Consider the following 16,465-nt stretch of genomic DNA (forward strand, 5'->3'; position numbering starts at 1 on the left):
TTTTATGCATGTTGATCTATAGATCTCTCTACCATTCATCACCTTTTAAAAAAAATCTACTTAATATGAATATTGGGAGTTTTTTCTTATAACATTAATTATTCTTCCAAGAAAATTTTCCTGATTACTCAGTATAAACTCAGATATTTTCTATAATTTGCTATCAATTACTTGATTGTACATTTATTTCCAGTATTAAAATTATTGTGATGAACATCACTATATGTAATTTTCTTATACCTCTCAATTTTTTATTAGAGAAAATGACTACTCTATCAACAGATCTAAAATTGCTAAGGGTCTTTTTACATATTTCAAAGTTGGTCTCTAAAAATCATATCTACATCAAGAGAATATAATAGGGCTGGGGATGTGGCTCAAGTGGTAGCGTGTTCGCCAAGCATGCACGGGGCGCTGGGTTCGATCCTCAGCACCACATAAAAATAAAAAAATAAAGATGTTGTGTCCACCGAAAACTAAAAAATAAATATTAAAAAGTTCTCTCTCTCTTTAAAAAAAAAAAAGAGAGAATATTATACTTCCTAGGATGAGAAATACCTTTACTTTAAAGGATTTTTTGTTTTTTGGTTTTTTTTAACAATTTTTTTTTTGTTGTAAATGGACACAATACCTTTAAAATTATTTATCTATTTTTATATAGTGCTGAGGATCAAACGCATGTGCTAGGCAAGTACTCTACCACTGAGCTTCAGCCCTAGCCCTGTTTATGTTTATTTTTATACAAGTTTTTCTTTCAAAAATTTAAAAAATATGTATATCTAAACTGGAGGTCAGAAGTCTTAATTCATGTTTAAAATGTTAAATTAAAATTTTCCCAATTGAAAAATAGTGTGTACTTTTGTTTTTATAGGAAAAATTCAAAGTGAGAATATAATAAAATAATAATTTGTATTTGCATAATTTCTCATCTAACTAAAATTTAATGAGTGAATAATTTGATCTTTGCCACCATTTATTTTTACAGTGATAATAAAATTTGACTAATCTTAAGTTTATTTTCAGTGATTCATCTAATTCTCAGTTAGTTACTACTTTATTTTTCTATGCATTGTCTCTTTCTTTTTTTTTTCTTTTTGTGGTGCTGGGGATTGAACCCAAGGCCTTGTGCATGCAAGGCAAGCACTCTGCCAGCTGAGCTATATCCCCAGCCCTATGCATTGTCTCTTTGTTTTCCTGTTCTACAGATCCACTAGTTAGAAGGTTTCTTTTCATAGGAACAAGCCTCTAGTATAAATAATTGGAAAATTTCCTGAGTAGATATCTTTTGTCTTTCATACAAAAACTTTTAAAATTCCTTTATCTTATAATTAATTTGTTTAAAATTATAAACTTGAATTTCTAAAACGTTCATTTCTTTCTGACATTACTTTTCATTTTCACATGTTGTAGGAAATTGTGATTTTATTCATTCTGTACTAAAGTATCATTCTTAAGGGAGTATTTTAATTAAGGTTTTATCTTAAGAGTATAATTTTTTCTTGTTTTTTTTTAAGGCTGTTTGGGCACTTGGTAATATTGCAGGAGATAATGCGGAATGCAGAGATTTTGTTTTGAATTGTGACATACTTCCACCTCTTTTAGAGTAAGTGCTTTGTTTAAACTTTTTCCAATTAAATTAATTCTACTTTAAGAAAACTATATCCTCTACTTTGTGTGTGTGTGTGTGTGTGTGTGTGTGTGTATGGTGCTGGATTGAACCAGGGCCTTGTGCATACAGTGCAAGCACTCTACTGACTCCTCTATTATATTTTACAATATACAATTAAGTTTTTCAGTAGTGTTTTCTAATTTTGTTTACTGATGCCCACAGTGGCTTGAAAGTAGGTAAAACCAGAAAAAAATTTTCAAATTGTATAATTTCTGTATCTTTTAGGTTCTCTTAAATCAACTTGCAAGGAGGAAACATTTATTAGACTCATGGTTTCAGAGATTTCAGTCCATAGTTATTTGGCCCTATTACTTTGAGCATGTGGCAAGACAGAACATCATAGCAGGGAGCATATGTTGGAGCAAAGCTGCTTAATTTATAGCTATTGGGAAACAAAAAGATCAAGATCCACTTCAAGGGCATGCCCTCCACTGACCTAACTTCATCCACTAGACCCCATCTCCTAAAGGTCCAAGTACCTCCCAATAGCACCACAGGCTAGAAGCCAAACCTTTAGCACATAAACCTCAGTGGACGATGTGGGGAGGATTTAAGGTTCTAACTATTAACAGTAGGTTAGGTGTATTATATGCATTTTCGCCTTACAATATTTTCAACTAATGATGATCTATCAGGATGTTACCCCATCATAAGTCAAAGAACATCTGAATTTTATTTGTTTTGATGCTATTGTAAATAAAATTGTTAATTTTTTTCACTTGGTAATGTTAAGAAATACTACTGATTTTTGGTGTCTATCTTATGCCTAGCAATTTGGTTGAATTCATTTATTGGCAATAATAATTTTTCATGTATAATATTTTAGAATTTTTCATATAAGGTTTTATCATCTGAGAATAGATTTCACTTATTGCTTTTCAATTTGAATTTCTTTTTCTTTTGTAATTGCTCTGGCTAGAACTTTTAGTACCATGTTGCAAAGAAGTAGCAAAAACCCCTATCACTGTCTTGGTTCTTGTGTTGGAATAAAAACTTTTCACTAATTATCATCAAGTATAATAGCTCTGGGTTTTTCCTAAATGTCCTTTATCATGTTGATGTAGTTTCTTTATATTCCTAATGTTGATTTTTTTTTAACAAAACTGAGTTCTTCTAAATATGTCATTTGAAATGATCAAGTGTTTGCCTTCATTTTATTAATGTGGGTTTATGTATTAATTGATACTTATTGAACCATCCTTGCATTCCTAGGATAAAACCCATGGGATAATATAGTATTTCATCTTTTTAATATGCTAGTGGGCTTAATTTCTTAGAAATTTGTTGAGGAATTTTGGATGTATATTCATAAAGAATTCAAAAATTCTAAAACTTTATGAAAATTTCAAAAGTCTGTGCTTTTATTGTACTGTCTTTGGCTTTGGTATCAGGGTAATGGTGTCCTCCTAAAATTAATTAGGAATTGTTATGTGTTTTGGAAGAATGAAAAGGATTTAATTCTTTGTAGAATTCACTAGTGAAACCATTCTAATGCTGAACTTTATTGGAAAGGTTTTAATTAGTAATTTAATATCTTTACCTATTTTAGGCCTATTCATATTTTTTATTTTTTCTTGAGTCATTTGATTGTTTCTAACCGTTTTCTCATTTCTTTTTCATGACCCAGTTTGTTGCCTTTGATTGTTCACAATATTCTCAGATAATCAGATAATTCTTTTTATTTCTGAAAGGTCAATAGTAATATCCTCACTTTGATTTCTAATTGTAGTAATTTGAGTCTCTTTATTGGTCCAGACAGCGATTTGTCGATCCTTTTTTTTTTTTTTTTAAGAGTTTTGTGGCTTTGGATTTTTTTTAAACCTTTTTTTTAGTTATACATGGACACAATATCTTTATTTTGTTTATTTGGTTTTTTATGTGGTGCTGAGGATCAAACCCAGTGCCTCACATGTTCGAGGCAAGTGCTTTGCCACTGAGCCACAACCCCAGCCCCAGTAATTTTGGATTTTATTGACTCTAATTTTTCTAGTTTCTTTGCAGGGTGGGTACTGGGGATTGAACTCCTGTACTCGACCACTGAGCCACATCCCCAGCCCTAGTTTGTATTTTATTTACAGACAGGGACTCACTGAGTTGCTTAGCACCTCACTTTTTGCTGAAGCTGGCTTTGAATTTGTGGTCCTACTGCCTCAGCCACCCAAGCCACTAGGATTACAGGCTTGTGCCATCACGCCTGGCTCAGGAAACTTTTTTTTTTTTTTTAATAATTTTTAGTTGTTGATGGACCTTTATTTTAATTACTTATTTATATGTGGTGCTGAGACTCAAACCCAGTGCCCCACACTCACAAGGCAGGTGCTCCACCACTAAGACTCCAGCCCCTCAGGGAACATTCTTTACATAACTGCTTTTCCACCCTGGCAGTTTCCAGGTAGGCAAAACAAAGACAAAAGATTCCCCAATTTTTTTTCAGGGAATCCTCACACAGGTCCAAGTGCAGATACAGAAATCCAAGGAAACTAGTCTGCTCTGTTCCCTCTGGAACCAGGAACTCACAGTGGGAACAGACTGCCATGTTAAACTCTGCTGTCAAACTGAAGGGGGTTTGAGCTAGGGTAAATTAAAATGTCAGAAAGCTTTCCTGTTGTGAAACATATTTCAGCCCTTTCCTGAATAAAAGTTCTTTTAGTTACTATACTCTTTTGATTATCTTTCAGAGTTCAATTTGATTTTGACCATGTTTGCAACTCTTTCAATATTCCTCAGGAGGGACCAGTTCCCTTCTTTACTGTTTTTACTGATGTCACTCCAAAATGGGGATTTTTTTTCAATCTATATTTCTTTTCTTTCCTTTTTTTTTTTTTTTTTTGTGGTGCTGGGGATTGAACTCAGGGTCTTATGCATGCAAGGCAAGCACTCTACCAGCTGAGCTATACCCCTAGCCCTAGAGTTTCTGTATTTCTGTAGCAGGTTTGTGGAGGTCCTCAAGAGGTTAACAGACTCATGGAAAAGCAATCCAAAGTTTGGTATGTGTGCTTTTATTGTAAGTTGTAAGGATCTGTCATGGCCTTGGAGTTTACACCTTCCTAAAGTTTCATTGACTACTACTTTGTGGGATCTCCTATTTAAATATAAATAACTAGGATATATAAATAACTAAAAAGAACTTATTCTGTTTTTGTGGGGAGCTGTTATTGACTTTTTTTTTTTTTTTGGTACTGAGGATTCAACCACAGCCACATCCCCAGCCCTTTTTTATATTTTATTTAGAGACAGGGTCTCACTAAGTTGCCGAGGATGGCTTTGAACTTTCAATCCTCCTGCCTCTGCCTCCCGAGCTGCTGGGATTACAAGTGTGCAACACTGCACCTGGCCCCTGTTACTAACTTATTGGGAGGCTGAGAGGAAAAATTCTTGTTTTAAACACTCAAGTTTCTTTAGTCATTGAAAATCAGATAAGAAATATTTAGAAGAGTAATCTATTAAAAACAAAACAAAGAATCCCCTTATCAATAAATGATCTTCATTTAATTTTACATTGTATTCCCTGCTTCCTGAATTTGTATAATGTAGTATTTTCATGGTTAAAAGTAATCTAGTACTCTTTAAAATATATAGAAGTAATTAAGTTTCCCACAACACCTACTATTTTCAGAGTTATTTATGATTTAAGAATTTGTTCAGATCTTAGAGTCAAGATTTAAAATATATAAGATATCATCTCCCTCTAGTCAGAATGGCAGCTCTTATGAAGACAAACAACAGTAAGTGTTGGTGAGGATGTGGGGAAAAAGGTACACTCATACACTGCTGGTGGGACTGCAAATTGGTGCAGCCAATCTAGAAAGCAGTATGGAGATTCCTTGGAAAATTGGGAATGGAACCACATTTGACCCAGCTGTCCCTCTCCTCGGTCTATACCCAAAGGACTTAAAACAGCGTACTGCAGGGACACAGCCACATCGATGTTTATAGCAGCACAATTCACAATAGCTAAATTGTGAAACCAACCTAGATGCCCTTCAATAGGCATCAATAGATGAATGGTTAAAAAAAATGTGGCATATATACACAATGGAATATTACTCAGCAATAAAAGAGCATAAAATCATGGCATTGCAGGTAAATGGATGGAATTAGAGAAGATAATGCTAAGTGAAGTTAGCCAACCCCAAAAATCCAAATGCCGAATGTTTTCTTTGATATAAGGAGGCTGATTCATAGTGGGATAGGGAGAGGGAGCATGGGAGGAATAGAGGAACTCTAGATAGGACAGAAGGGTTGAATGGGAAGGGAGGGGGCATGGAATTAGAAATGATGGTGGAATGTGATGAGATATGAAAAATTATGCTCTATATGTGTAATAAGAATTATAATGCATTCCACTGTGATATAAAATAAAATAAAAAGAGATTTAAAATATAGAGTTGTTTATTTTTGTTTTTGAAAATATAATGAATATCTTAAAATATATTGCAAAGAGTTTGTATATCATGATAGAAAATAGCTAAAGTGAAAAAAATGAAGATAAAGTGACAGTTCCTTTTTTCTTTTTTTGACAGGTTATTAACAAATTCAAACAGACTTACTACAACCAGAAATGCTGTATGGGCTCTCTCAAATTTATGTAGAGGCAAAAACCCTCCTCCAAACTTTAGTAAGGTATGAAGAAAATACACAAATTAAGAAATCTGTCTCCATAAACTTTTAAGTTTCCATTGGTAGATTTTTTTGAGGTTAGAATACTAATTTTTGTTAGTATTTATGTTCATTATTGACTAGACAATATTTTCACATTCACAAAATTCAAAAGATTTACCATAAAAGGGAAATTTGCCTTCTTTTCTTTCCATTCATTTAATTCATTTGCCCATAGGCAACCACTATAACCAGATATTTAGGTATCTTGGAGTTGAATTTAGAAATCTTTTTGGAGCTGAAGCTTCCAAAAAAGATTAAAGTTATTCTCCTACTATTGGTTATGAAATTGGGAATGTAAAATAGCATAAATACTTCGGTATTAATTGAGTAGCATTCTCATTCTCTGGTACTTACCCAAGAGATATGAAATAGTATGTATTTTTAAAAAAGTCCCATATGCAAATCTTAATGCAGTTTTATTCATGATCACCAAAAACTGGAAATGGTCTAAATTTATATCATTTGGTGTATGGATAGTACAGTGCATTCATGTGATGGAATACAACTCAACAATAAGAAGCAACAAACTACTGACACTTGCAACAACATAGATTAATCTCAAAAGCATTAAGCTAGATGAAGGAAGCCATGCACAAATGTTGCATTGTGCATGATTACATTTAGTATTTTGGAAACAGAGTCTATATGAATGAACCAGGCATTGTGGTACCAATCATCAAGGCAACTCAGAAGACCAAGGCAGGAGGATTGCCTGAACAACTTGGTGAGACCCTATCTCAAAAAAAAAAGAAAAAAAAAATTTAAAAAGTAAGTAAATAAATAAATAAAAAGATGCTGAAAATATAGATCAGTGGTAGAATACACTGGGTTCAGTCCCCAGGAAAAATGGGGGTGGAATGAGACTGGTGATTACCTGAGGAAAGGAAATTGACTTTACAAGTAGACAAAAGAGAACTTTTCAGAATGATAAATATTCTGAATTGTTATTGAATATTGGTCATACTGATATATACATTTGTTAATATTAGTTTACAAAAAGACATACTGAAATTGTATAGCTAAAAAGTGTGTAATTATGTTCTATATAACTACTTTAATAAACCAGATTTTTTAAAAAATATATCTCTTAAAGAAACATAATAAATGAAATGTTTAATCCCTGATTAATTCATGGATCACAATAAATTTTTAGCTTAAAAAATTTGACTGTGATTCCTACCTTAGATATTGTGACAATGTTAAAACCTGGGTGTGATAATCATATTGTAATAGAAGAATGTTGGATGACCATTTTCTTAGGAGATACATGATAAAGTATTTAGAGGTGATGTATCATGATAATGTTTGCAATTGGTTCTCACATGATCCAGTAAAAAAACAAGAAAAAACACATGTGCTCATGTATGAATATGGAGAAAGTGCAAAGTTGATAATGGCTAGAGCTGGGGATGTGGCTCAAACGGTAGCGCGCTCGCCTGGCATGCGTGCGGCCCGGGTTCGATCCTCAGCACCACATACAAACAAAGATGTTGTGTCCGCTGAAAAACTAAAAAAAAGATGAATATTAAAATTCTCTCTCTCTCTCTCTCTCAAAAAAAAAAAGTTGATAATGGCTAGATCTAGGTGAATAGCATGTGGGTATTGATTGTACTTTTTTTTAAACCAATTTTCTGTACACTTGAAGTTTTTCAAAATAATTTATTAAAAAAGAAAATACATCATCTCCCTTGATACCACCTAGTCTGTATTACTGTTTGTCACTTGGGTTATTATAGTAGCATCTCAACAAATTTTGCTTGTCTTCTTACCCACCCATCATTTTCTTTTTTTTTTTTCAGGAGGGTGGGTACTGGGGATTGAACTCATGGTCATTCAACTATTGAGCCACATTCCTAGCTATTCCAGAAATAAAAAAAAAAATCATGAGTTTTACATTGTATGTCTTTTGAGAACCATCCTGAAATCTTGGATCATACTGCTCTGGATGTGAATCTTTTCTTTGTCTAGTATATCCATGCTGTGTGCTTGAGGTATTGTAGTGCTTGTATTCCGTCCGGAACCCTTATTTTACTTAATGATAGCTTCAGAATTCAGTTTGAATTCTAGCACTTCAGATATGCCAAAGAGAAGCTGTAAATTGCTTCTTTTAGTGAAGAGATGAAAAGTGTTTACCTTAATAAGGAAGGAAGGGGGAAAAAATGTGTTTTGACATTGCAAAGATCTATAACAAGAACAGATCTTCTGTCCATAGAATATGAAGAAGGAAAAAGAAATTTGTGCTAGTTTTGCTGATGTGCCTTATGCTACAAAACAAAAGTTACAGGCACAGTGCTTGGTGAATGCTTAGTTAAGTAGAAAAAGACATTAAATTTGTGTCTTTACAGAAAAAAAGCATAGAATATATTAGATTTGGTACTATTACATGATTTTATGCTTCAACTGATAGTCTTGGAATTTATTTCCTATCTGTAAGGAGTGGGGAGACTGCTATAGTCCTTAGGAAGGAAAGACACTAAGAGATACATTCGATTGCCAATTAAAAAAAAAAAAAAAATCAACCTTAAGGAATATAGAATCAGTACCTATCATGAGAATAAAAAGAGCTGATAGTCAAGCAGTTACTGAATGAATGGAAGGTATTGTTCTCATATGCTACATGCATTCTTAAAAATTTAATTGTACCACTTACTTGTTTTACAAAGAATTTGAGGTTTAGAGATGTTAGGTAATTTTTTCCATGGACACTCAGCTAGTAAGCCATGTTTTGACCCCAGATCTGTCTGACAAAGAGGAAGAAGGGCCATAGAATTTATTTAATCTTTTAAACCCTTTTCCCCACAGATTTGTAAACTGAATCTTAGAGAGATGAAGTAGCTTGCTACTCTGTACAACTAATTGTAGTGTTAGTGCTAAAGGGATTAAGAATCTGTTATTGTCTGTTTAGTTTTCTTAGTTGAAGATCTTATGTGTATATACATATATATATACACACATATATACTTATATTTTCTACTCCTTTGTATCTCAAATGATTATTAGATTTATTCCCAGTAAAGCACCTGTAATGAATAAGGCAAAGTTCATGTATGTTAGACCATCTTCCATGTTCATTATAACAAACACTGAACTGAAGCGTTTAGACTTCTCTCAGTTTTACACAGACAGGAGATACCAAATACATATTTATTATTTTTTTTAAAAAAAACTTCACTTCTTATTGAATATAAGTTTAATAGCAACCATTAGTTTCATGTTCATAAATCTGATCATAATTTTAAAACAATAGGATGTTTTGATTTCTCTGGTATTATTATAGGATTGGTTTTTTGTTTTAAAATAAATTTAAAAGAAACTTGGTTTTAGATAAATAAAAAATTAAAATTTGATTCTTTCTTCCCTTCCAGGTTTCACCTTGCTTAAATGTCCTGTCACGATTATTGTTTAGCAGTGACCCGGATGTGTTAGCAGATGTGTGCTGGGCCCTTTCTTATCTCTCTGATGGACCCAATGATAAAATTCAAGCAGTCATAGATTCTGGAGTCTGTCGAAGATTGGTGGAACTTTTGATGTAACTATAATTTATGCTTTAGAATTGTATGATTATATATTAAGAGTAGCAATTGAAATAATGGCCTTATAAACATCTTAAGAGTCACTGTCTTCAGGAAGAATTTAAAAGCTACCAACCCTACACTTTACAAAGTACCAATAGTCCTAAAAAATTGATCCTTAACTCCTGTCTTATATCCTGAAATATTTCATAAATGAATTTCTTTTGTTTTATCTGATTTTTTTTATGAACGAGTGCTCATGGCTATTAACTTCTGTGGTGGTGCATGAGACATTATTAGTGAACTAAGAACATAGTTCCTGCTCTTCAAATAACCAGTAATCTTGTTTATTATTCATTATAGTAATTAATTGTTATAAAAAGCCATGTAGTGAAAGTCCTTTATTATTTTACTTGTATTAAAATAATGTTTCTCTTTGCTGGGTTCTTATAATTGCTGTCTTTAAAAAGAGCAGCTTTTCCATTCAAAGATGTTATAAAACTTTTTCTTTTAAAGAAAGAAAACCTCCTTGAAAAAATGTCATCTTCCTTCCTTCCTTTTATAAAAAAGCCATAAGTAAGCTCAAACAGGGCACAGGTACCACAAAGAATAGAGGTCTAATAAGGGGTTGAGGCCCCAACATGAGTACAGCATCAGAGGGGAATGAACAGGCAAGTCTAATAGAGAGATCAGGGCCTAGATTTGAGAATGGCATTCACCATACTGAAAAGGCAAGCAGGCTAAAGCAGGGCTTGGAGCCAACACATCATGAGTTAGCAGCCTAGCTGGGTCAGAAGATTGGCCATATATAGGAAAATTAATATCAAAGAAGCTGGTTTCTTGTTATCAGAGAATGGAGATATAAAAATTAAACAGGGGAAAGTCTGAATAACCCTTATGGTGGTAGATTGGAACTGGAACTATCAATGTAAGCTCATGGCTTTCAACATAAAAAGACAATTGTGTGTGTGTGTGTGTGTGTGTGTGTGTGTCTATTCTCTCAAAGGTCCTAGGAGGAATGACACCCCTATACTTTTTTTTTTTTTTTTTTTAAAGAGAGAGTGAGAGAGATAGAGGTAGAGAGAGAGAGAATTTTTTAATATTTATTTTTTAGTATTTGGCGGACACAACATCTTTGTTTGTATGTGGTGCTGAGGATCGAACCCGGGCCGCACGCATGCCAGGCGAGCGCGCTACCGCTTGAGCCACATCCCAGCCCCGACACCCCTATACTTATAAACTGAGCACAGTGAATGGTCAGATCTTGATTTCTCAATAACACTCTCCATTCCAAGGAATCAGGATTCTTAGAGAAATGATTAGTTCCAGAACTGGCACTGAGAAAAAAAAAAATAAGGTGAACACAGAAGGTAGTTAGTGCTCAAAGAATGGAGAAATTTCAAAGATACAGAATCCCACTAGAAGGGGGCTCCCACTGTCCAAAACGGAGACAGTATGAATTTCAAAGATAAATTATAGTAATAATGTATTATAACTTATTGAATAAAATAGAAAATCCACAAGTCCACACTATAAGTAGATTAATATATAGATAAGGCATATAGTTGGATGATAGTAGTAGAAAATCACCATCTGTAAAAATACTGATAGTTACTCATTACTTCAGACAATAAGCATCAAGAGATGCTAAAACTAGTGGTAAAAGTATCTTAAAGAATAAGATTTTTAGCCATGCACAGTGGCGCACATCTGTAATCCCAGCAGCTGGGGAGGCTAAGGCAAGTGGATGCAAGTTCAAAGCCAGCCTCAGCAGAACTGAGGTGCTAAGGCAACTCAGTGAGACCCTGTCTCTAAATAAAATACAAAATAGGGCTCGGGGTGTGGCTCAGTGGTCAAGTGCCCCTGAGTTCAATCCCTGGTACAAAAAAAAAAAAAAAAAAAATACGTTTTTTACAGAGTCTTGGAGTATTTCCTCATGAAATTCTAATTATAAAGGGGGGATCAATAATGGTAAAGTAGAAAAATCTGTCAGATACTGTTTAGTGACCAGAATTCAGTGCCACTATAATGGGACAAAAGAGATACCATATGCCACCCCATAGGATATAATGAAAAAACTATAGCATTTGTGGTATCTAGCTGAAAATATATCCTGAGAATTAATCACAAGGAAACACTGGATAAAAAAAAATGGCTAATGATCTTCAAAAATGTTAAAATCAAGAACATCAAGGGAAGGCTGAAGAACTGTTCCAGATTGAAAGACACCAAAGACACATGGCAACTGGGTCACACTAGATGTCATCATAAATATATTACTGGGAAAATTAGTGAAATATAATGGGATTTGTGGTGTGTAGTATTTAAGAAAATGGAAGGTTTTTGTGCTGTTTTTTGCAACTTTCTGTAAATTTTAAATTCTTAGTATGTAAGTTCCTATTTTTATTTTTAGGCACAATGATTATAAAGTTGTATCACCTGCATTAAGAGCAGTTGGTAATGTTGTGACTGGTGATGATATTCAAACACAGGTAAGTTCGGACTTATTAATATGACAGATTGTTAATGTAATGGATTATAGGTTTATTGTGTTTCATATCACTTGATGACATATTAATCAAAATTTTAGCATTAGTATAATTGTGCAAGCATCCATGACAATGTGCATATTCCTGATAACATGTAATTAACTCAGATATCTATTTAGGAAAGTATTATCTTAGACCTGTATCAATGCAAAGAAGTATATGATGTGGATTCTGCTTTTGGGGGATTTATAATAAAAATATGGAGAAAATAAATATTAAAACAAATTATTTAAGGTAGTAAATATATGCTATTAACTGTCATATAATAGATGGTATAACCAGGCGTGGTGGCACACATCTGTAACCCCAGTAACTTGGGAGGCTGAGATAGGAGGATCATGGGTTTAAAGCCAGCCTTAGCAACAGTGAGGCATTAAGCAACTCAGTGAGACCCTATCTTTAAATAAAATACAAAATAGGGCTGGGGATGTGACTCAGTGGTTGAGTGTCCTGAAGTTCAATCCCCAGTACCCTCCCATAAATGAATGAGCGAATAAATGTTATAAAAGTTTGAAAAAAAGATCAGAGTGCTAAGAATCTGTTCAGTTTCCATAAAACGTTAGAACTAAAGCTAGATCTTAAAAATTAAAGAAGTTCTTATGAGACTAGAAGAGAGCTATGTAATCCTAGATATAGAAGTATAGAGACCTCTGTGAGATATGTTTAAGAGGCATTGAACTTAACTTGAATAGAAACTTTTAATGAATAGGTGATTGATTTTAAATAGGTTAGAAATGGGGTTATAAATGGGAGGGGGTTTTATACTAGATTACAGACACAAATTATGAGACCACAGGAAGGATGGTAAGGAATAACTGTATGTATGTGTGTGTATCTTTTTGAGAATTGTGAAATGTCAAATAAGGTATGAGATCAAGGTTGACTCCAGATTTAGGGTGGAGTTTTTTTTTAAAACACATTAGATTCTCCCTCTTTTACTACCTTTCAGTAGGTTTTTTTCTAACCTACAGGATTTTTTAATTTTACTCTTCTCAAGTCTATTTAGATAATTACAAAAGTTATTAAACAGTTGATAGTTCATTTAAAGTAACTCTCTAAATGAAAATGTCTATCTAAACATACACAGTATTTTTTAGCCAAAATTTCAGTGCACTGTTTTGTACATTCTTCCTCAAGTAAATTTAATGTGAATCATTGGGAATGATTTTGATATAGGAAAATAATTAATATTACCATGGAATAAAGAAATACAGAGAATATACTTATTTACAAAAGAAAAATGGAACAGTAAAAATTTTAATGAAATAGCCTTATTTCATACATTAAGATTTCTTATTATAAAATTAAATGCTTTCAGACTGATAAATATTTTTTTCACTAATTTCATTTTGAAAACTAGAGGTTGGATCCTGACCTCAGTCACTAAATCTTTAAGCAGTTATTTCAGTTGAACTCTGAACATATTCCCCCAAATTGTGACTTTTTAAAAAAACATTGAGTTTGAATGAAGACTCCTATACTTGGTTATATTTTGAAAACAGCATTTTCATTGATAATGCTACAAATTAACTTGCTTTAACTTGTAAACTCGCTTTAATTTATAAACTTGAAGGGTGAGCCTCTGATTTGCATTTTTGTAGATTGAGAACATGGCACTTCCTTATACTGGCATTAGACAAGTTGTGGCAACAGCAGGAAGGAAAAAGATAGCAAGTACCTAAGTTTTACTTTGAGAGGAATTTCTCTGTTTTGATTTTGTTTATTGGAATGATTTTTATACTTAAAAGTAATCCATTAGATTTTTGTATGGGTTAATTATTAAGAAACTTTTTGTTTCTATTTCTTACTTGTTTTAGGTAATTTTGAATTGTTCTGCATTACCCTGTCTCTTACACTTGTTGAGTAGCCCAAAGGAGTCAATTAGAAAAGAAGCCTGCTGGACTATTTCTAACATCACTGCTGGAAACAGAGCTCAGATTCAGGTAAATACTTTCTAGATCTGAGATTAGAGCAGGAAGGTCTAAGGTGCCAGTTTGGACAAAAGTCAGCATTTTATCAGTGATGTGTGTGTGTGTGTGTGTGTGTTGCTGGGGATTGAACATAGGGCTGTGTGCATGTGAGGCAAGCACTCTACCAACTGAGTTATATCCCCAGCCCATCAGTGATGTATTTTAGTGAGTTACTAAAAGAAGGTTAAAAAAAAAAAAAGATTTCTGAAAAGCAGTTTAAAGAATTTGACATGTCCTCCTCTAAAATGTTAATATTTATTTTTCATTATCTAGTGAGAAATGTGCATTTGTATACATAAAAATGTCTAATATTGTGCCGACACACAGTGGTTAGTTTCTAAAACAGGGATTTTTTTTTTTAATGTTTTAAATAAGTTAGACAGTGATCCGTCTTCCTCTTATAGCTTTTAGTGGTTTATTAGAATTCTATTAAGCTCAAGTCAGTGATTACTTATCCATTTTGATGAATCATATGCCAGTGCTTTATCATTTATATTCTGCTGAAAGCTTCTCTGTTCTTTTAAAAGCTTATTTCCTTCTAGAAGAAGAAAGTACCTGAAAGTTTATTGACATATGAGAAACAAAATATTTCCAAAACTTTGACCATTGAGTTTCTTTACTCCTCTACTTGGTAATATTTTAAAAGTATTTTGCGCTAATTATGCTATATCATTTTTTCTCCTCCCAGGCTGTTATAGATGCAAGTATTTTTCCTATTTTGATTGAGATTCTTCAGAAAGCAGAGTTTCGCACCAGAAAAGAAGCAGCTTGGGCTATAACTAATGCAACATCAGGAGGCACTCCAGAGCAAATAAGGTATGATTCAGATATTTAAAAATTGCTTTTTAAGTGTAAGTCAGAATTCGAAAAACACATTTTTTATTTGTCGATGAAACTAACATTATTAGTATGTCAGTTTGTTAACATGAAATGGCAGCATTTGCTGTATCTTTTCATTCACATTGTGTTTTTGTTTTGGGGGGGGGTTTTGTACTAGGGATTGAATCCAAGGGTGGTTTTTTTTGTTTGTTTGTTTTGTTTGTTTGTTTTTTACCACTGAGTCACATCTCCAGTCCTTTTTTTTATTTTTTATTTTGAAAAAGGGTTTTGCTAAGTTGCTGAGGCAGATCTTGCTAAGTTGCTGAAACTGCCTAAGTTGCTGAGATCCTCCTGTCTCAACCTCTAAGTTGCTATGTTACTGGCACAATGGTTGTTTTGTTTGTTTAATTTAATTAACACCATATTTCTTGACAGGCTGGAGATTAAGAATCTGAACAGGAACAGTTTACATTAATTTGCAAAATACAGTGTCATGGGCATTAGAAAAACATAAAATCACAAAAATTTAAGTTATCAACTTATTTAGAGTAAAATAAAAATTGAAAGAGTCATTTATTTAGTGATGTTCTATTCTGTATCAGTTGTTTGCCTTGCCAAAAGATAGTATTATTCTTTTATTTATTTATTTATTGGTATCAGGAATTCAATCCAGGGGTGCTTAAGCACTGAGTCACATCCACAGCCCTATATTAAATTTTTTATTTTGAGACAGGGACTCACTAAGTTGCTTAGGGCCTCACTCACTAAGTTGCTAAGACTGGATTTGAACTTGGCATCCTCCTGCCTCAGCTTTCTGTGCCACTGGGATTACAGTCATGTACCACTGTAGAGCTATTTTTCTACGCTAGTTATCTTTTTTAAATGCACACTTTTAAAAATCTAGATCTTTATTTATTTTACTGACAGTAAAATGGTTGGTACAAAGGGCTCTTAAATCAGTCTGATTTCAAGTTCTGCTCCTTCAGTAAAAGTTATGTGACCTTTACAGTCATTTAGCCTTTTTAATCTAGTTTCATTTTTTTAAAATGAATTCAATAACTGTACCTTAAGTTAAATCTATGCATTTAAAGTGATCAGCACAGTGTCTAATTATCAGCTTCTCAACAAACTACTATTGTTATTTATAATCATTAGTTTTGTCAATATTGATTCCTAAATCTCTTTTTATCATGTACTTTTAATTTTTATCTCCTGTAGCAAAGCTCCACTTTGTTCCTTTAATAAAAGCCTACCTTCCTGCAGAATCTGCTTACTCTGAGGATT

General features: G+C 33.1%; 1 protein-coding gene across 2 annotated transcripts in view; it reads left to right on the forward strand.

Annotated features, from left to right (window-relative positions):
• Kpna5 (karyopherin subunit alpha 5) overlaps window positions 1–16,465 on the forward strand; it is a 46,631-nt gene that overhangs the window by 22,996 nt on the left and 7,170 nt on the right. For both annotated transcript variants that reach the window (XM_046426439.2, XM_046426438.2), the window contains 6 exons: window positions 1,515–1,603; window positions 6,193–6,292; window positions 9,697–9,860; window positions 12,257–12,335; window positions 14,210–14,335; window positions 15,051–15,178. In XM_046426439.2, the coding sequence (XP_046282395.1) occupies window positions 1,515–1,603; window positions 6,193–6,292; window positions 9,697–9,860; window positions 12,257–12,335; window positions 14,210–14,335; window positions 15,051–15,178 (686 nt within the window). The remainder of the gene's footprint in view (window positions 1–1,514; window positions 1,604–6,192; window positions 6,293–9,696; window positions 9,861–12,256; window positions 12,336–14,209; window positions 14,336–15,050; window positions 15,179–16,465) is intronic.

This window comes from Marmota monax, unplaced genomic scaffold, assembly GCF_021218885.2.
Source record: "Marmota monax isolate L192 unplaced genomic scaffold, Marmota_monax_Labrador192_F-V1.1 WCK01_AAM20220418_F8-fsc00174, whole genome shotgun sequence".
Taxonomy (NCBI): domain Eukaryota; kingdom Metazoa; phylum Chordata; class Mammalia; order Rodentia; family Sciuridae; genus Marmota; species Marmota monax.